This window comes from Nycticebus coucang, chromosome 1 (assembly GCF_027406575.1).
Source record: "Nycticebus coucang isolate mNycCou1 chromosome 1, mNycCou1.pri, whole genome shotgun sequence".
In the NCBI taxonomy this organism is placed as follows: Eukaryota; Metazoa; Chordata; class Mammalia; order Primates; family Lorisidae; genus Nycticebus; species Nycticebus coucang.
The window spans coordinates 2,181,235-2,202,659 of record NC_069780.1 but is presented as its reverse complement, the minus strand read 5'-3'; the positions used below and the strand labels follow the sequence as shown (position 1 = coordinate 2,202,659).

General features: G+C 43.7%; 1 protein-coding gene and 1 pseudogene across 2 annotated transcripts; both read left to right on the top strand.

The window, feature by feature from the left end:
• Positions 1-53: 53 nt before the first annotated feature.
• On the top strand, positions 54-16,122 carry GRSF1 (G-rich RNA sequence binding factor 1). 2 transcript variants are annotated; one of them, XM_053556643.1, is made up of 10 exons: positions 54-418; positions 3,391-3,547; positions 4,520-4,675; positions 5,966-6,109; positions 7,397-7,532; positions 9,091-9,275; positions 11,800-11,921; positions 12,980-13,115; positions 14,088-14,168; positions 15,050-16,122. In XM_053556643.1, the coding sequence occupies exons 1-9, from the start codon at positions 65-67 to the stop codon at positions 14,135-14,137; spliced, it is 1,440 nt and encodes a 479-aa protein (XP_053412618.1). In that variant the 5' UTR covers positions 54-64; the 3' UTR covers positions 14,138-14,168; positions 15,050-16,122. The 2 variants fall into 2 exon arrangements, with proteins under 2 accessions (XP_053412618.1, XP_053413391.1); XM_053557416.1 differs by lacking the exon at positions 54-418 and adding an exon at positions 468-660.
• Positions 9,289-11,783, top strand: LOC128563663 (DNA-directed RNA polymerases I, II, and III subunit RPABC3-like; annotated as a pseudogene).
• Positions 16,123-21,425: the final 5,303 nt, after the last annotated feature.

Genomic DNA, 21,425 nt, shown 5'->3' with positions numbered 1-21,425 from the left:
GTGCCTGCCGCCGGCCCTGGAGTCCGCTTTCTCTCAGCCCGCGCCGCCGCCGCCGCCGAAGCCCATGGCCGGGACGCGCTGGGTGCTCGGGGCGCTGCTCCGCGGCTGCGGATGCAACTGCAGCAGCTGCCGGCGCGCGAGCGCTGCCTGCCTGCCCTGCCCCCCGGCCGCCGCCGCCTTCCCCGCGGGCGTGTCGGGCCGCCGCCGCCTGCTGCTGCTGCTTGGGGCTGCGGCGGCCGCCGCCTCGTACGCTCGCGGCTTCCGGCCCGGGCCCGCGCCCCCTGGGACGCTGGCGGGGCCTCCCCGCGCCGTCGTCTCAGCCGCGGCCGCGGCCGCCGCCTCCTACCCCGCCATGCGAGTCCCGCTGTTGCAGCGCTCGCTGGCGGCGCCCGGCCGGCCGGCGCGGAGCTACGGCCAGGTACGTGGGCGCCGCGCGCGCTCCCCGCAGTCCCTCCGCCTGCGCCTCGCGGGCGCGCCCGGGACCCGCGGCACGCGCCGCACCCCGCCCCCGCCCGCCCCGACCTCCCATTGGGCCCCGGAACGAGAGACGCGCTCGGGCCTCGGGCTCTGCTGGGTTCATCCTCCTGTCTAGCTACTTGCGGGGGGAGCGTGAGCGTGGCCGGGGCGGGCGTCCGGGCCTCGCTTCCTGCCGGGCGGATGGTAGGTTCTCCGGGGCCGCTGCCGTCCGCATCCTCCCGCTCCCTCTCGTCCGGGTGTGCAGGGGGCAGGCCGGAGAGCCGAGGCGTCGGAGTCGGTGTCGGGCCGCCGAGCGCCGAGGCCCTGCCGCTCGCGGAGGCGCAGGCTCGCGCGCGTAGTTGCGGGGGCTGGCTTGCGGGGAAGGCGCCTCGTCACTGGTGCGCCCCTGTCTCTCGTGTCGCCCGGGAAAGGCGGCTGTCCCAGTTTATTGAAGGTCACCTCTGCAAGTCCACCGACTGGGACGGAGGTCCTTCGGGACTGCGGGTTGCCGTCGCCTGGGAGGACAGTTTGGAGACTGCTTGATTCTGTGGAGGGGTGCGGGGAGAGGGGTGTCGAGGGTGGAGGCCCCAGTTTGTCGTGGTGGGGGGGATCCCGGGCGTGCATGAACGGTGTTTCCTTGTTATCTTCTTTTAAAACTGTGTATACTTTAAAAAACTCACATTGCAAATGTTTTTGTTTCTTGTGTGTGAAGCGTTCTCTTCTGCTTGTTACGTGGCATCGGGGAAGTGAGCAGGCTTTGCGACCACCCAGCCCCTGAGGCCTGGGGTCATATTTATCTTAATTCAGTTTGTGCTTCTCCTTGAACTCGGGAAACTGGGAGGCTGATCAGCAGGCCGCTGTCTGCCAGGGGCTGAGCTAATTGATTTGAATCTTGGCCCAATACTTTCTGCTGCCTTTTTTTGTAAAAGCTTGTGATGCTTATGGAATTCTGGGAAAACGGGGAAAGTTGCCTTAAAAAACCAAGAAGTATGTATGCCTAATAGGAGTTTGTTAGCTGGCTTCTTTCAAAAATTTTGTTCCTGTGTAATTGACTAAAGTCCCAGTTAGTATAGTGGCTTCAAAAAAAAAAGCAAAATAATAGTAAAAAGAAATTTTTTTTAATGTTTAAGAAAATATAGATTAAAGTTAAAAAATTAAAAGAAGTGATACAATCTGTTGAGCATCTGCTGTGTGCTGGCACAGTTGAACACACGTCTTGAAAAGCATGGCTGATGGATCACAGGCCTCGCTGTCCTCAGCCTAGTCGGTACAGTGGTGAAGCCCGGCTGTCTTCCCAGGTTACGGTCCTATTGCTTGTTGGAGTCTTGTTAAATCTCGGGTTTTGCTTAATCTTACAGACTTCTTGGGGCATGTCTCTGGCTCTCCTGGCCTCCCGCTGTGGCTGTCGCCTTTCAGGCTCCTCCCCTTTTCCAGCGGGTCCCGCGCACCGCACCAGCTGGCAGGTCGATCTTTGCAAGGCGCGGTGCTGTCCTGAGACTTGGCTGTTTTATTGACTTTTCTTTGCCCACCAAGTGAAGGACACACGTTGAACCCAACAATCAAGGCCTTTTGTTACGTGGTGCCAAGTTCCTTTCGCCTGCTCATCTTTGGCTTGCAGTTGTATTCTACAATTTAGATCAATTGCTGTTTTTCAAGCTGGCCGTTGTTCATACTGGAGTACCACTTTCAAACTGGCGTGTCCTGTCTTTGATATGTCCCTGTCAGAATTTTCTCCTTCAAGGCCCTTCTCATGCTGATTCTTCTATTGTGCTCAGATTTAAATTCCGTTACTATTTTGTGCCTTAATTATAGCAGTTAATAAAACATTTATCTTTGTCTTATTCTAGATAAGGGCCTAAGATGGTACAGTGTGTGCACGGGCATTCAGATATTTGTCATATTGAAAGGACCTTTCTTCCTCTGCTTTAACTAAAACACTATTATTTAAAAACAAGCCCTCAGGCCAGGTGTGGTGGCTCACACCTGTGATCTTAGCACTTGGAGGCCAAGGAGGGTGGACTGCCTGAACTCACAGGTTCAAGACCAGCCTGAGCCAGAGCAAGACCTTGTCTCTAAAAATCGCTAGCTGGTTGTGGCAGGTGCCTGTAGTCCCAACTACTCAGGAGGCTGAGGCAAGAAATCACTTGAGCCCAAGAGTTTGAGGTTGCTGTGAGCTATGATGTCACAGCACTCTACCAAGGGCAATAAAGTGAGACTCTGTCCGAAAAAATACATACATACATATAGGCCCTGAATAGTTTGTCCCACCACATCATTAGGGCACGGCTGCTCACTGCTTGAGGACATATACTTTAAGCCAAATGTGAAGTTTGCGTCTTACCTCTGAAAGATTAACATCTAGAGCAGGGGTCCTCAAACTGCGGCCCACGGGCAACATGAGGCGGTGTGATTGTATTTGTTCCCGTTTTGTTTTTTTTACTTCAAAATAAGATACGTGCAGTGTGCATAGGAATTTGTTCATAGTTTTTTTTTGTTTGTTTGTTTGTTTTTTTTGTAGAGACAGAGTTTCACTTTATGGCCCTAGGTAGAGTACCATGGCATCGCATAGCTCACAGCAACCTCCAACTCCTGGGCTTAAGCGATTCTCTTGCCTCAGCCTCCCAAGTAGCTGGGACTACAGGTGCCTGCCACAACACCCGGCTATTTTTTTGTTGTAGTTCTGCCGGGGCCGGGTTTGAACCCGCCACCCTCGGTATATGGGGCAGGCACCTTACCGACTGAGCCACAGGTGCCGCCCCTGTTCATAGTTTTTTTTTTTAAACTATAGTCCGGCCCTCCGACGGTCTGAGGGACAGTGAAATGGCCCCCTTTTTAAAAGTTTGAGGACCCCTGAAGAGTATTGGTTTGTAGAAATAAACATTTTAAGTAAGGTGTCAAATAAATCTTTTTATATTCCTTCATTTCTCTTGGAAGGAGTCCAAAACTACCTACCTGGAAGACCTTCCATCACTCCCTGAGTATGAACTGGCCCCGTCCAAGCTAGGAGAGGAAGTGGATGATGTTTATCTCATTCGAGCTCAAGGACTGCCCTGGTCGTGCACTGTGGAAGATGTGCTTGCTTTTTTCTCAGGTGTGTTTCATGTATGTTTTAAATATGAAATTTTGTCTGAGCAAAAGGTAGTCCTCTTACCACAAAATCTGAGTCAAGCTTTGCAATAGACATCCTCTTTGAAGGCTGACAGTCTCATGCCGGCCTATTATGTATTCATACCAAGTGACCCTGTGTGTACCATTTGTGGTATGTACCAGATTTAAAGATTGAATGCAAAAGAAGTGTTTAATGTTGAGGCTACATGGTAAGAAGCCAGTTTTCCCTGAAGTTTTAATACATACATGTTAAAAAGCCAAACCCGTTAGTGGACACGTGGGATTAAGAGAAGCTTTTTGTGTAATAATATAAAGTACAAGATCAAATGATAACACCTACCAGGTGATACAGTTCTTTTAATAACATGTTTGGAGGTTTACCAATCTGCGGGATTTTTTTGTTTCTGTATCTGACTTTGATTTTTTATTGTCCTGTTAAGATGCCACATTAAAGTCCTGTAAAGGGCGTAAGTGAATCTGTTAACTACCTTCATGTGCCTGGCATCATGTGGGTCAAGCACTTTATAAAGGAAGTATGAAGGTGTCTTTCTTTGGTAATGAAAAGGAGGGAAAGTTAAAGCAGAATTGTTAAAGTAGATATTTTATAGTCCTATGTGTGTTTTTAAAGGAAAACACACATAAATTGAGCCCTATTTTATTTCTGTGACTCCCAACTGACTTGAGACAGTGGAATGGATGGGATGCGTTTTGTGTTGGGCCCGATTTGCCATTTGGGGTCAGGAAGGGGTTTCCTTTTCTCATCTGCTTGGAACATTTTATAGAGTATGACCTTTATTAGCATATTGGGATGGCTTCAGCAAGGAGGGTTTGTGTAAGGAATGTGACAGGCATTTTGGTTCCTGCGTTGTTGTTGGAAAATTGCTTTCTGGTGACTTGTATAATTAACCTAAAGTTTGATTTCTGTGTTTAATTGATTTTGCTCATATACTTTTAGACTGCAGAATCCGCAATGGTGAGAATGGAATACATTTCCTCTTAAACAGAGATGGGAAACGAAGAGGTGATGCCTTAATAGAAATGGAGTCAGAGCAGGACGTGCAGAAAGCCTTAGAGAAGCACCGCATGTACATGGGCCAGCGGTATGTGGAAGGTATGTATACCACACGTACATGGGTCAGCAGTACGTGGAAGGTACATACACTGCATGTACATGGGTCAGCGGTACGTGGAAAGTATATACACCGCATGTACGTGGGTCAGCGGTACGTGGAAGGTAAATACACTGCATGTACATGGGTCAGCGGTACGTGGAAGTTATGTATACCACACATACATGGGTCAGCGGTACATGGAAGGTACATACACTGCATGTACATGGGTCAGCAGTACGTGGAAGGTATGTATACCACACGTACATGGGTCAGCGGTACGTGGAAGGTACATACACCACATGTACATGGGTCAGCGGTACATGGAAGGTACATACACCACACGTACATGGGTCAGCGGTACATGGAAGGTACATACACCACATTTACATGGGTCAGCAGTACGTGGAAGGTACATACACCATATGTACATGGGTCAGCAGTACGTGGAAGGTACATACACCGCATGTACATGGGTCAGCGGTATGTGGGAGGTATATATACCACATGTACATGGGTCAGTGGTACATGGACGGTACATACACCGCATGTACATGGGTCAGCGGTACGTGGAAGGTACATGCACTGCATGTACATGGGCCAGTGGTATGTGGAAGGTAAATACACCACATGTACATGGGCCAGTGGTATGTGGAAGGTATATACACCACATGTACATGGGCCAGTAGTATGTGGAAGGTATGTACACCACATGTACATGGGCCAGTGGTATGTAGAAGGTACATACACTGCATGTACATGGACCAGCAGTACATGAAAGGTATGTACGCCGCACGTACATGGGTCAGCGGTACGTGGAAGGTACATACACTGCATGTACATGGGCCAGTGGTATGTGGAAGGTATGTGGTTGACACTCTGGGCTTTGGGGTCGTTGCATCAGATTTTATACTTTCCAAAGCAGTTTTCCTTTTATCTGTAATAACAGTGAGTTAGATATTATGAATGTGTTATTTTATGTCTGATCCTTAGCCATAGTGAAGTGGTTAAATGTTATGAGTGTATTATTTTATATCTTACCTAAGTACAAAAAGATTCAGTTTCTAATCTATAAAATGAGGATGTCAACCAAGTTTATCTTACAGATCGTGAGTATTGAACGAGTTATGCCTGGCTTATAGTTAATATTCAGTAAATGTCATTAAATAAAGCAAATAAAGATTAAAACTATTGGGAAATCTTGGGTAAACTAAGTAGTAATGTATTTTATTTTTAAAATTGGTTTCTTCCCTTTGTTTGTGATTCTGAATTCCTGTTTTGCTTTTTTGTAGTATATGAGATAAACAATGAAGATGTAGATGCCTTAATGAAGAGCTTACAGGTCAAGTCTTCACCTGCGGTAAACGATGGTGTCGTGCGTTTGAGAGGACTTCCTTACAGTTGCGATGAGAAAGATATCGTAGACTTCTTTGCAGGTGCTTTGCAGTTATATTTGGAGCCTCATGTTTTTTTTCCCTCAGTTTACTTCCATTATTTCCTTCTGTACCTTAGATGAGCCTTTTCCTAGGTAATAGCATGCAGTTATGTTAGGCTCTTTAGGGAATAGCTTTCCACTTAAACTGCTTATATATATAGTTTTTGTTGCTGTTGAGACAGAGTCACCCTGGGTTGAATGCCGTGGCATCATAGCTCATAGCAACCTAAAACTCGTGGGCTTAAACAGTCCTCTTGCTTCAGCTTCTCGAGTAGCTGGGACTATAGACGCCTACCACAATGCCTATTTTTTTTAGAGACGGGGTCTGGTTCTTGCTCAAGCTGGTCTTGAAGCAACACACACATATATAAATCTATATATACACATATAGATTTTATGTATGTTTTGATCTACCAGGCAGGTCTTCCAGGATATGTCACATTTCAAAATAATTTCATGAGGTTTGAAGATATACCTTCTCATATATAGTAAAGGCTATATTGGCGGCGCCTGTGGCTCAGTTGGTAATGCGCCGGCCCCATATACCGAGGGTGGCGGGTTCAAACCCGGCCCCGGCTGAACTGCAACCAAAAAATAGCTGGGCGTGGTGGTGGGCGCCTGTAGTCCCAGCTACTCAGGAGGCTGAGGCAAGAGAATCGCTTAAGCCCAGGAGTTGGAGGTTGCCGTGAGCTATGTGATGCCACGGCACTCTACCGAGGGCCATAAAGTGAAACTCTGTCTCTACAAAAAAAAATAAAAAGTAAAGGCTATATTTGTCTAAGACAATAACAATTTTGAAGTATTAGCTAATTCCTAGCTGTAAAATATACACCAGTAGTAGTGGTGTTTGTTAAAATCTCTATTTTGGTCCAGTGTGGTGGCTCATGCCTGTAGTCCTAGCACTTTGGGAGATTGAGGTGAGAGGATTGCTGGAGGCCAGGAGTTCGAGGTTGCTGTGAGCTTCTATGATAATACCCGTGTACTCTAGTGAAGGCCACAGAGTGAGACCCTATCTCCAAAAAAAAAAATAAATCTGTTTTTTCCTAGTATATAATTGAGAGAGTTGTGTGTTTTAGATGGGCTGGTTGGACCCTAAACATTCTGGAAATATAGGCAGGTAGATACAAATAACTTTTGACCACATAATAATTTTCTCCCTGTTAAGCACATATTGGAGACTGGGAGAACAGCATAAAAATTTTATTAATGCTGAATGATTGTGTTAATTGTAAGGATAAACAAAGCTCTTTTAGCAGTACTGATTTTTAATGATCTTTTGGTGTCTTAGGACTGAATATAGTTGACATCACTTTTGTGATGGACTATAGAGGGAGAAGAAAAACAGGGGAAGCCTATGTGCAGTTTGAAGAGCCAGAAATGGCCAACCAAGCCCTGCTGAAACACAGGGAAGAGATTGGTAACAGGTGAGTGGAGCAGGCGCGCAACACAGTGTCACACGGCAGGTCATTCTGATGAATGCACTTAGGGCAATTGTAAAACAGTGAAGAGAACAGCGTGATGAGCCTTCAGATGCCCATCACTTAGATTTAACAAATTGTTAATATGTCATATTTTATATCATCACATCTAATAAAATTAGCAATAATTTATTATCTAATAATGGTTCATAGTCACACTTCCCCAATTATACCAGAAATATCTTTCCAGTTGGTTTGTTTGCACCAGAGTGCAGACAAGGTCCACACAGCATTTGGTGGTTGTGTCTGTTGTACTTCCAAAGCCGAGTAAATCTTCTCTGCTCCTTTACTTGTTTATCTCCTTCCCTTTTTTAAATGAAATTTTGAAAAATTGTCAGTTGTCTTAAACAGTCTTGTGTCTGTGTCACATCAGGATGCACTTATAATGATAAGTGGGTTTGTTGTGTTTTAACTTTAATTTTGGAGGTACAGACAAAAATACCAAATTTTAAATCACTATGTGGCTGCTTTATGGCTTTTTTAATCAGCTACATTGAGGTTTAAAAAAACCAAAGAGCCATTCCAAAGCTGGTGCATTTTTGCAGTGGTTCAATGTTCTTTTTAAATAAGTGGCACTCATCTGGTTTTTATAGGCCTGTAAATAGAAATAGTTTTGACAACTGACATTTAATTACCTGACTTGGGCAGACAGGGTTAAGAAAAACCTAGTTCCAGAATTTGGATTAAATAGATTGTCTCACTGCCACTAGCAAGTCACAACTGACCCCTAGTTCTTGAATTCTCTGCAGCTCCTTAGTGAAGGTTTGAAGAAGTTCGCTCTTCTGCACTCTGACTTGTAATATTGTATACAGATGTGATTCATTTTCATAGAATTGAATTGCAAAGCTGCAAGAGTTTGTTAGGTAACTGTAAAAAACAAATCCCAAACCCACAAAATGTTTTTATCAGATTTTTTTCTATATACAGTTAATCTTAACACAGGTATCCTCGTGAAGCAAAACAGTACAAAATATTATTGAAATGTATATGGAAAAAAGCATTATCTGGGAGCAGAAAGTTTAAATCAGTGACCTAGTCTGTTTTGTTTTTTTTTTTTTTTTGAGATAGAATCTCAATTTGTTCCCCTTGGTAGAGTGCTGTGGCGTCATAGGTCAGCTCACAGCAACCTCGGACTCTTAGGCTCAAGTGATTATTCAGCCTCCCAAGTAGGCGCCCACCACAACGCCCAGCTATCTTTAGAGACGGGTCTCACTGTTGCTCAGGCTGGTCTCAAACTCCTGAGGTCAAGCAATCCACCTGCCTCAGCCTCCCAGAGTGCAGGGATTACAGGCGTGAGCCACCACACCCAGCCCAGTGACCTAGTCGGTTGAGAGTACTCTTTCATGGGCTAATATCTATATCCATTCATTATTTTTCTGCTACCTTTTATCCTTGGATCTTTATCTAAGCTATTGAAGTACAGTATATACATGTTTATTTTAAAGGCGCTTAGTACAAAGTTTTTTAGCATCATTTGTGCCTGCTGACTTTTACTTTGATGCAGATACATCGAGATATTTCCAAGCAGAAGGAATGAAGTTCGAACCCATGTTGGCGCTCATAAAGGAAAGAAAATAGCATCTTCTCCTATGGCTAAGTATATAACTGAGCCAGAAATGGTCTTTGAAGAACATGAAGGAAATGAGGATATTCGACCCATGACAGCTTTTGAAAATGAGAAGGAAATAGGTAAGGTCCTGCCTCTTCTTGAGGCTCGTTAGGTCTGTCTTGTATGTTTTGATTTTTGTTCAACCTTTTTATTGATCATGTATGAAACTGTAAGACTACAAGATAAGGAGGTCGAGGTAGAGATTTAATGTCTTTGAGTATAGTACATACTTTGAATATATGCAGAAGGGTTTAATTAGTTTGCTAGGCTTTTAATTTATTATTTGGTAGACTCTACATCAAAACTGAGTAGTAAAAATTCAGTGAAAGGGCTCCGCCTATAACTCAGCGGCTAAGGCGCCAGCCACGTACACTGGGGCTGGTGGGTTTGAACCTACCCTGGGCCTGCCAAACAACAATGACAACTACAACAACAGAATAGCCAGGTATTGTGGCAGGCGCCTATAGTCCCAGCTACTTGGGAGGCTGAGGCAAGAGAATCACTTAAGCCCAAGAGTTTGAGGTTGCTGTGAGCTGGGATGCCATAGCACTCTACAGAGGGCAACATAGACTCTTCTCAAAAAAAAAAAAAAATGTGGGGAAAGATTTGGGTAAAGAGCAGTAATATTGGCCGGGCAAGGTGGCTCACGTCTGTAATCCTAACATTCTGGGAGGCTGAGGTGGGTGGATTATTTGAGCTCATGAGTTCAAGACCAGCCTGAGCCAGAGCAAGACCCTGTCTCTACTAAGAATAGAAAAACTGGCTCGGTGCCTGTGGCTCGAGTGGCTAAGGCACCAGCCACATACACCTGAGCTGGCAGGTTCGAATCCAGCCCGGCTCGTCAAACAACAATGACAGCTGCAACCAAAAAATAGCCAGGTGTTGTGGGTCTATAGTCCCAGCTACTTGGAAGGTGGAGGCAAGAGAATCTCTTGAGCCCAGGAGTTGGAGGTTGCTGTGAGCTGTAATGCCACGGCACTCTACTCAGGGCAATAGCTTGAGGCTCTGTCTCAAAAAAAAAAAAAGTAGAAAAACTGAGGCAAGAGGATCACTTGAGCCCAACAGTTAGAGTTTGCTGTGAGCTATAATGATGCCTTGGCACTCTACCCAGGGCACCAGCTCGAGACTCTGTCTCAAAAAAAAAAAAAAAAAAAGGAATATTCACTGAAGGAGGGATTTTTTGTTTACTCGTGGATTGAATAATCCACAAGTGGGTAGGGTGCCAGCCACTTACACCAAGGCTGGTGGGTTCGAATCCAGCCCAGGCCAGCTAAAATCAACAGTAACAACTGCAACAACAAAAAGCTGGGCTCTCCTTTCTCTACGTGAGGAGTTTCGTGTACCCCCAGTGATGGTCGTGTGCTCAGGGCTCCTGCTGCTGTCTTAGCCCCCTCATGATGGCCGGTATCCTGTTTGAGGATATTTTCAATGTGCAAGATATTGACCCAGAGGGCAAGAAGTTTGACTGAGTATCCGATTGCATTGTGAGAGTGAATTTTTTCAAGATGGATCTCATCTTGGATGTAAACATCCAATTTACCCTGTAGACTTAGGTGACAAGTTCCAGTTGGTCATAGCTAGCACCTTGCATGGAGACAATACCCTGGATGATGGTGAATACAACCCCACTGATGACAGGCCTTCCAGGGCTGAGAGTATGTCATGTATGGGAAAGTGTACCGGATTGAGAGAGAGGAAACTTGTACTGAGGCAGCAACACACCTCTCTGCCTGCGTGTCCCATGGGGGCCTGCTGCTACTGGGGCTGCAGGGTGATGCCAACAACCTGCATGGATTGGAAGTGGATTCTAGAGTTCACCTGCTGATGAAGAAACTGGCCATCTGAACCTCAAGGAAAGCCAGCCTTGATGCTTAGTCATTCAGCTCGTGGACGTTGGTCAAGCCTGAGTAACAGATGCTGTTCACCTGATGAGGAGAAGCTGGCTTCCTTTCTCCTGAGGGTGCATCTTTAGCTGATCTGGACTCAATGGGAAACTGACTTGCCTGTAAAAGACCCAGTGGAAGAGCTTAAAATGAATAATAAGTTGTCTTGTGTATGTCATTTTTTTTTTTTTTTTGTGTATGTCATTTTTTAATTAAACCTTACTTTTTCAGATTGTTCCCCCTTTTAAAAAAAAAAAAAATAGCTGGGCATTGTGGCGGGTGCCTGCAGTCCCAGCTACTTGGAAGGCTGAGGCAAGAGAACCACTTGAGCGTAAGTTTGAAGTTGCTGTGAGCTGCGATGCCACAGAACTCTACCGAGGGCAACATAGTGAGACTCTGTCTCAAAAAAAAAAAAAAAGGCAGGAATAGTCACTGAAGGAAGGATTTTTTTGTTTGCTTGTGGATTTAATAATTAATTTGATTATTATTATTTTTTTTTTTTGAGAGAGAGAGAATGTGCTGGGATTACAGGCGTGAGCCTCAGGTGGTATTTGTTAAGTAGAGATACTCAAATCGTGCTGGCTTTTAAAGCCCTTCCTTACTGCTTTACTGGCTCAAAAGGAATAGCGGATTTTGGTGAAAGTCACAGCTAATTGATAATCCGTTTGGTAGCCCGTTAAGCTTCCATGTTGTTGACGGTGCTTTTCCTTCTGCCTCCCAGAATCACCTAAGGAGATGTCGGAAAAGCTTCCAGAGGCTGCCGACTTTGGAGCTACGCCTTCCCTGCATTTTGTCCACATGAGAGGATTGCCTTTCCAAGCCAATGCCCAGGACATCATAAACGTGGGTGCAGTAAGATAGCTCATCTCAGTAGGTTTGAACAAAAGTTCTAATAATGGAAGTTGTATTAATTTGGGGGAAGATAGAGAAGAAACTGAAGTATTTGTGGAGTATCTTTGGACAATAAGATGGCATCTCCCTGATTGTTTCATTTTCAGTAGCTTAAAAATGTGGCTTTTTAGTACATTTTAAAGTAAAAAGTGAAGAAGGATTTTATGTATGCTAAATAACATGATATAGGTCTAGTATTCAAAGGAAGAAATTTTGGTTTTTAGAATTGCCCTTTTTTTTTTTTTAATTTTAGTTTAGAAAACTGAAGACTCGGAGGCAGCTGTCACAGAACAGTTATTTACTAGACAACAATCCCCAGTACTTCTGAACTCCTGGAGTTTTCGTGCAACGAGATTCCCTAACTTTTGAGAAAAGGAATAAAACATATCTTTATTTTATAATAGATACTGTATGAAATAAAAACAAACCAGGCTTTATTGACTTCATGAACTTGAGAGCACATGGGTAGATGCAAATCTCAGTCCCAGTGGGGCTTCACCTGTCATTATTATTTCCTGGTAGGAATCAGACCTTTCCCCAAATGGAAGTTGTACGTTCTCACTGAAGTGCTGTGTTCATTTGGTTTGGTTTGGAATACTAGTGTCTGTGTGGTGGCTGTTTATGCAATGCCAGTAGGAACCTGAGGGTCATGTACACATCTGACTAAAAACTGGCAAAAATGGATTATTGGGAAACTACGTCCATTTGGTGGATGTGCTTTCAGAAACAGGGAAGGACATGTGGGTGAATAATAGACGTAGTCTTTGTGTTTAGAAAAAGTTTGAGAACCGTTTGTATTGTATTTGTAGTTTTGGGTTCTCTGAGAACAGATGCTTGGAATGTAGCCTTTAACCTTGAGTTCTAGAAGAGGTGGTAGATGTGTAACTACTTCATTGCTTACCTGGGACTGCCCCTCAGGTGTGTGAGGCCGAGTGAGAATGAGGGGCCGCCAGATTCTGCACGTCGGTCAGGCCTAGTCCATTGTGTTCCTTTTGCCTTCTGTTGTTTAGTTTTTTGCTCCGCTGAAGCCCGTTAGAATCACCATGGAGTACAGCTCCAGCGGGAAGGCCACTGGGGAAGCCGATGTGCACTTCGATACCCATGAGGACGCTGTCGCAGCCATGCTCAAGGACCGGTCCCACGTCCGTAAGTAACACCCATGGTTTTTGTTGGCACTCATTGTTATTTTTGATGCCTTTGCCTACAAATGGCTTTTTCTGTTTGGGAATTAGCCCAGAAGTTTTCCTGGGGAAACCTGTATTCTTTTGGTACTTCTAAATTAATTGTAAAGAATAGAACACCATTGGTCAGGTGCCGTAGCTCACACCTATAATCCTAGCACTTTGGGAGGCCAACGCAGGGGGATCACTTGAGGTCAAGAGTGCAAGACCAGCCTGACCAGGAACAGGACCTCTGTCTCTACAAAAAAAATAGAAAAAAATTAGCTGGAGGCTGGGCAAGGTGGCTCACACCTGTAATCCTAGCACTCTCGGAGGCCAAGGCGGGTGGATTACCTAAGCTCACAAGGTTCGAGACCAGCCTGAGCAAGTGCAAGACCCTGTCTCTAAAAAATAGCTGGGTACTATGGTGGGCGCCTGTAGTCCCAGCCACTTGGGAGGCTGAGACAAGAAAATCACTTAAGCCTAAGAGTTTGAGGTTGCTGCGAGCACTCTACCCAGAGTAACCAAGTGAGACTCTGTCTCAAAAAAAAAAATTAGCTGGGTGTGGTGGTGGGCAGCTGTAGCCCTAGCTACTTGGGAGGCAGAGGGTAGGAGGAGCCCACAAGTTCAAGGTTGCAGTGAGCTGTAATGATGCCACTGTGCTTTAGCCCCAGTGATGGGGAAACACTATATGAAGAAAAAAAAAAAAAAAAGACCTGAACACTATATTGTACTGGAGTATTTACATACTTTAATACTTACTTTAATTAATATGCAGTAATTATCCTGCATACTTCCATGTAGAGTTAGGAAGAGTTTTTTGTTTCTTTGATTTTGTTGTGAGGTACAGAAAGGAAAGGGAAGGTTTGAGCTGCTGTCTGAACCATGAGAAAATTGGTTCCAGTGTTTTTTCTGCCATCTCACTTTTTTGAAACTAAGCTTTTTATATTGTCCTCAGATCATAGGTATATTGAACTGTTCCTGAATTCATGTCCAAAAGGCAAATAAGAGTTCCAGGGGCTCCAGATGATAAATTAAGGTAAATTTAAGAAGCGTACAACTGTGGAGATTATTTTCAGTTGACAAATACAATTATCAACTAATTTACAATTTGATAGAAACTTCATTTTAATAAAGGTTAAATGAATCATGATAATTGAAGCATTAATACAAGGAATGCAAATTCTCCTGGGAAATAGAACCATTACAATTGTGTAGTACCTTTGAGCATTAGCACATGTACGGTATTTCTGCATAATTCCTAACGTTGAACATGCATGTGCCTAAAAACTTTATAGCTGCCTTTAGTAGCTGTGAATTGTAGTGCACTGAAATGGGCCTTGCCTTAGCTTTTCTTCTCACTAAAATTTGAACATAATTTCCTAAGTTCTGAGACTTAGGAGTCATATATGAGTTAAGGTGCCACTGTTTCCCTAAAATGGAAGTATTTCCATTCTAATGCTCTTGCCCTCATTTTTTCCTAGAGGTGTGCACATGATTCAGTGCCTCACTAACCCCAGTCCCAGTAGACCCTGCTTTATTCCCAGAGGGGGCCGTTACATTGTAACCACGTTTCTCCTTGTAATGGGGCATTCTCTTTAGTCACTTAACTGTAACAGTTTCTTAAACACATGCAGTATTCTACATGAATTATTGTAGGTGTTATAGGCTCTTTTTGGATATAAAAGTTCCACAATCCTGTGATGATAAAACGTTTATATTACCTAAAAATCTATGTCAAATATATTTTGTGCTCAGTTCTGAAAGTCTGTCTTCATACCTAATTTTCCTCAACCCTAATTTGTTTGTCAAATACCTTGTACTATTATCAGAAAGAAAAATGACTTTGTGACTTTAAATGGTATGTGACCATGTGCTTTTCTTCACTTTGAGTAAATGTGCAACGCTTTTTATTTTCAGGATGAAGCGGGAGGCTTTTCATTTGCACATCTGTCTCGGACATGTGATGTGATGTTCCAGGTTTCTTTCAGCAGCAACTGCTAGAGAAAGGGTTTTGGTGTTTTGGGTTAATTGCTTTTAAGAAAAATTTCACAGTGGACTATTTAGAGAAATAAACCACAAATTAAAGCTTTTGTTTAAATTGTCTATCATCTGATTTAAAAATCTGGTCTTAATGAGTATTTCATATGATTAAACAGTTTGTTTTCTTAGAGGAAATGTTACCAATTGTAAAAACTACACATTTGTATTCTGTACTACTTTTAATTCCATTTAAAAAATAACGTTAAAGGTTTTGTTTTTTGCTTATTTGTTGAGAGCTCTGATGTAAAACTTCTCATGGAGTAAAATAACGATTAACCAAACATTCACCAAAGCAAAGAAGATTTCAGACCTTTGAACTGGTGTGGTTTTCCAGAATAGTTTCCATTTTAGCTGTATTTGATTCCTTAGATAGGGGTAGGAATTTAAAAAAATACAAGTCAAAACACAAATACCACAGGTTAATGTCAGTGACAGTTCGGCAGTTTTATGTCTTTAGAAATAATCTGCCTTTCTAAGCCTTGTGCTAAAGGCATTTAACATTGGTGCCTATGTCCTGCGGGGATTCTAGTCTTAAAAGTTTCTGACCTGCCTCCTCCCTTTTTTTTTTGGTTTTGGGTAAACCTGAAGGGTGTTTGTTATCATCAGAACTGTGAAGTGACTTGGAATAGTCCAGACTGGTAAGGTCCTTCATGGCTTCACTTGAATTTAAACCAGCTCTAGATGGGAAAAAAAAACCTCAGTCTCCTCATCTGCTTTTTTAATGGAGTAGCACATCCCATATTTTAGAATAAGTAGGGGGTGCCTTGCTTAAATAAAAACAGCATTTAATGTGTAATTGTGTGGAGGGTTTATGGATAAAGCTGTACTCTGGGGCAGTACTTTCTGCTTTAATATTAAACAGCTTGTTATTTAAATATTGGACAAAATGGCTGGCATCAAAATGTAGTCACTAATAAACTGACTTTCTGTGCACCTGCGTAGGAAATCAACGTCCTGTATACTTCCTTTGCCTTGTCCTGTTCTCAGGGTGACAGCTGCTATCAAGAGATGCGGTTCTAGTTCTCAGAATGGAATTTGCCCATGTTTCTTAGAAGTGGTATCTGGAGAAGAGTCTCTTCTCTCAATACCGTCTCTTACTTAAACTGTCTTTGATTACCAGCTAAGACACAAAATCACTGTACTGTAAGCAGTGAATAAATGAAGGCTTGTTTCAGGCTGAAGATTACCCAGGAGTATTTATTATTGCGGTGTGTGAGTCCATTGAATATATATATATATATATATTTTTTTTTTTAATTAAATCATAGCTGTGTATATTAATGTGATCATGGGGCACCATACACTAGCTTCATAGACCATTTGACACATTTCCATCACACTGGTTAACATAACCTTCTGGCATTTTCCTAGTTATTGTGAATATATTTTTCATAACCTCACGTCCTGGTATGTTAATAGAAGAAGAAATGGCTGATTTTTGGTTGTGGTTTTTATTTTTAATCATCCTATAAAGATGACCCAAACAGTTACCATCTTCAGTGGCACTGCTTAGATGGAAGTGTGTTTTCCACATGGTTGAATGCCCGAGCCCTGAGACCTGGTGTCTGTAGTTGCACCATCTGTTAGAATGTGCTCTTTTTCCCTCTCCCTTTAGCAATTGGTATCTAATTTGTTGTGGAAAAGATCATAGGGGTTTTTGGGATCAGATTTAGGGAATTAATTCATTTGCACATCTCTGGAAAAAGAAAGAGCCAAAGCGTTAAATGCTGTGTAATGGTTAGTAATCCTAAAGGGAGGTATCTTTGTCACAGTTGCAGCTGAGTTGTCAGTGTGAGCGGTGCCGCTGTTGAGAAGTCATCTTACGGATCGGGCACTCTCCCCTCGGGTTCTTGTTCACAATGTAGGCCGCTACATGAGTGACTGCTGATAAAACTGCTGGGAGAGAGAAGCACACAGGGGAATAGCCGTAGTCTTTTACTTCTGTCTAAGTAAAAGACAGATCTGTTTTCCCCAAATTTGACGGAACCGGGTCACTTTGCTGTTGATGGAGGCAATGACAGTGAGTTTCCCTCTTCTGTTGGGTTCCTTGTGTTTGTGTGCTCCCCTTTGTGATAAAGCCATTGCAAAGAATAGTGGGGCGGGGCATACGAGCAGGGTGCCCACGCCTAGATTTGGCCACTTCTGAAGGAGTTGGGAGAACTCTGACCAGCCGTGTGTGCACATCAAGGGGAACACTGCTGGAGAGGGCGATCTGATGCCAGAGAAGGAAGCCAGAGCTGGAGTGTTTGTCCCTGTATGCTGGGGGCGGTGGGGGAAACGGAAACTTCTGCCAGGTGAGGAGGGAGACACGAGTCTGCTGTCAGTGGCTTAATGGGAAGGAAGAAGCATAAGGAAGCCACCTCCATGCAGGTGACCTATGCAGGGACCCAGCTTATTAATCAGTGTGTCCCCGATGCAATCCTTTACCCTAACACGCCTTTATTCTCATTTGGATGTTTTTTTTTTTTTCTAGGTTATATCCTGTCTGTTTTATAATTCAGAACACTTCGTTATTTGAGTTTCCCTAAATTATGTGAAGGTGTTCACATTAAATTGATAGGATCTATAACAGAGTAGAATGGTGTATCTCAACAGCAGAGGCAGATCCAAGTTCCAGGGGCTTGGGCAAAAGCAAATTGCTCTAACAGAAATACATTCCCCCCAGGCAGAGGCAGTTGGATTGCTTGAGGTCACAAGATCCAGACCAGCCTGAGCAAAAGCGAGACCCACCCCCCCACCACACACACACATACACACACTTCCCCATCTCTTAAAAAAACAAAACAAAACAGTAGCCAGGCATTGTGGGAGTCTGAGGCAAGAAATCGCTTGAGTCCAAAAGTGAGGTTGCTGTGAGCTATGAGGCCACAGGACTCTTATTGGGGGGCAAGAAAGTGAGCCTCTATCTCACACACACAGATGTTAAAGAAGTACAGAATTGTGTCAACAGTATAATTGTGATTAAAAAAATATAAAACAAAATAAAGACTCAAGAAGTAAATCTACTGAATGTCACTTCCAGGTGGTAGAATTACAACTTCTTTTTTCTTTAATGTTCTGAGTTTTCCAAATTTTCCACAGTGAGCATGTGGATGGACTCCATTAGGGAAATAAATTTTAGTATATATCTACAAGGTTATCATGTATGTTTGATAAAGAATCTTGGAAAGCGAAAACAGATTGCTATTTTTATTTTTCCTTAAATGTGTCAATTTGTTATACTCCAAAACTAATTCATATTAAAGAGCTTATGAAAACTAAAAAATAAAAGAAATACATTCCCCCCCAATCCCCAAAATTAGCAGATTACAAAATAATCTCTGGGTGAGAGAGAATAACCTCTGGGTGGTGCCTGAGGCTCAGTTGGTAGGGCACCAGCCCCATATACCGAGGGTGGCGGGTTCAAACCCGGCCCGGCTGAACTGCAACCAAAAAATAGCCGGTCGTTGTGGCGGGTGCCTGTATTCCCAGCTACTCGGGAGGCTGAAGCAAGAGAATCGCTTAAGCCCCGGAGTTGGAGGTTGCACTTTACGGAGGGCCATAAAGTGAGACTCTGTCTCTACAAAAAAAAAAAAGAAAATAATCTCTGAAGTCTGTAGGAAGGGAATAAAGCTGATAAAACCTTTCTGTGCAGGTTATTGTGTGAACATGTTTTCAGCTCCTTTGGGTAAATACCAAGGAAAGGAGCACAATTGTTGGTGAAATTAGATTTAGTTTTTAAGGCGCTGCCCAACTGTCTTCTGAAGTGTTCCAGTTGTGTTCGGTCGACCCTCATCCTCACCAGCATGTGGTTGGTGCTGCTGTTAAGTATCAGCTACTGTAATAGAGTGTAATGATCTCTTTGCTTTACTTCCCAATACCTTGGTGACATGTTGAGTATCTTTTCATATACTTGTTTGCCCACTATCTTTGGCGAGACGTTCAGATTTTTTGCCCAGTGTGTTAGTTGGATGGTTTTCTTACTGAGTTTTAGAAAGAGGATATAGGAAGGATTAGTCTGTCTTAAGTCTTGATGATATACAAATAAAAAATTGTAGAATTCTAAAGAATTTTAGAATTTTAAGTTCTAAAGAATTTTTAAATTAAAAAAAAATTTTTTTTTGAGACAGAATCTCACTTTATCGCCCTCGGTAGAGTACTGGGGCGTCACAGCTCACAGCAACCTCCAACTCCTGGGCTTAGGTGATTCTCTTGCCTCAGCCTCCTCAGTAGCTGGGACTATGCTATTTTTTGTTGCAGTTTGGCTGGGGCTGGGTTTGAACCTGCCACCCTTGGTATATGGGGCTGGCGCCCTACCCACTGAGCCACAGGCACTGCCCTAAATTGTTTTTATATCTTATTTTTTGAAGGAAATAAACTGTCAAGAGATACAAAAGGTATTACATGAGCATGCTCCTTCCTGTCCTAGGCCTCAGTTTCTGAGATCTTGGGTAACTGCCATCAGTTTCTAAACTGTGATTTTTACATATATATAAGCAATTATTAACATACATTTTAATTTCTTTTTAAAATACGTTATACTACATGTACTGCTCTGTATTTTGTTTTTTCCACTTGAACATCCAAAAGATCATTTGATTAGTATGTCAGTATATAAAACCTTTCCCCATTTTTTTTTTTTTTTTGAGACAAAGTCTCACTTTGTTGCCCCTGGTAGACTGCTGTGGCATCATAGCTCACAGCAACCTCAAAGGCTTGGGCTCAAGCGATTCTCTTGCCTGTTTTTCTATTCTTAGCAGAGATGGGGACTTGATTTTTGCTTGGGCTGGTCTCAAGCAAAAATTGGGTGAACTTGGGTGAGCTAAGCAATCCACCTGCCTCAGCCTCCCAGATTGCTAGGATTACAGGCATGAGCCACCTTGCCTGGTCTCATTCTTTCTTTTTCTTTTTTTTTTTATTTTGTAGAGACAGAGTCTCACTGTACTGCCCTCGGTAGAGTGCCATGGCATCACACGGCTCACAGCAACCTCTAACTCTTGGGCTTACGCGATTCTCCTGCCTCAGCCTCCCGAGCAGCTGGGACTACAGGCGCCCACCACAACGCCCGGCTATTTTTTTGTTGCAGTTTGGCCGGGGCTGGGTTTGAACGCGCCACCCTTGGCATATGGGGCCGGCGCCCTACTCACTGAGCCACAGGCGCCGCCCCATTCTTTCTTAATGATTGTATAGAGTGGTTGTCCCAACTGCCCCTTATAGATGAACATGTAAACGGTTACCAATCTTGCCATTATGATGAAATGAATTACCTTATATACACTTAGGGCATTTTGCACATATGTAAATAAATGTGTCTGTAGGATAAATGGGAAGATTATGTGCACTTGTGATTTCTAGCTAAAGTTAAATTTACATTTAAAGTTATTTCAGGTGGCTGTAATCCTAGCACTCTGGGCCGCCGAGGAGGGTGGATTGCCTGAGCTCACAAGGTGGAGACCAGCCTGAGCCACAGCAGAGACCTCGTCTCTAAAAAATAACTGGGGGTTGTGGCCGGCACCTGTAGTCCCAGCTACTTGGGAGCTTGAGGCAAGAGAATCACTTGAATTCAAATTCAAATCACTTGAATTTAAAGTTGCTGTGAGCTATAAGGCCATAGCACTCTACGAGGGGCAACGAAGAGAGAGACTTGTCTCAAAATAAATAAAAGTTATTTCATAGTTTGCACCAACAATGTAAATGCCATTTCCCAGTAGCCTCACCAGCACATGGCAATAGCAATCTATTTTTTTTTTCAATTTTTTTCTTTTGCCCCTTTTACCTTTTTTTTTTTTTTTAAGTACAGTGCCGATAAAACCCTAGATGTAAAAGTTCAAAATGACCCTCAATAAGCAAATTTTCATCTTACCATAACGGAAACGCACTGAAGACAGGCGAGTTGCCCTCTCCCCACGCACCCTCCTTCCCGGGACTGTGCAGGGAGGAGGGAAGGTGCAGAGAGTCTTCCTCACGACCTGAGCACGTCCCTCTCAGTGGGGCGGGCCGTGACTTTCATGATCATAATTTCCTCAGCAACTGAGGAAACAGCTGTTTTAGAAATTAAGCCCCTCATCTGGAGCCCTCAAGAAGTGCCAAGTTCTGGGAGTCCAGCAGGGAACATGTCAGGAAGACTGTAACATGCTCGCACCACGACTGCCCCGGCCCAGGAGAGTTCTCACCTAAAGATTCAGCAGCAGCGGGGGCTCAGCCTGTAGTCCCAGCACCGTGGGAGGCCGAGGCAGGGGATCCCTGAACTCAAGAGCTGCAGGCCAGCCGGGAC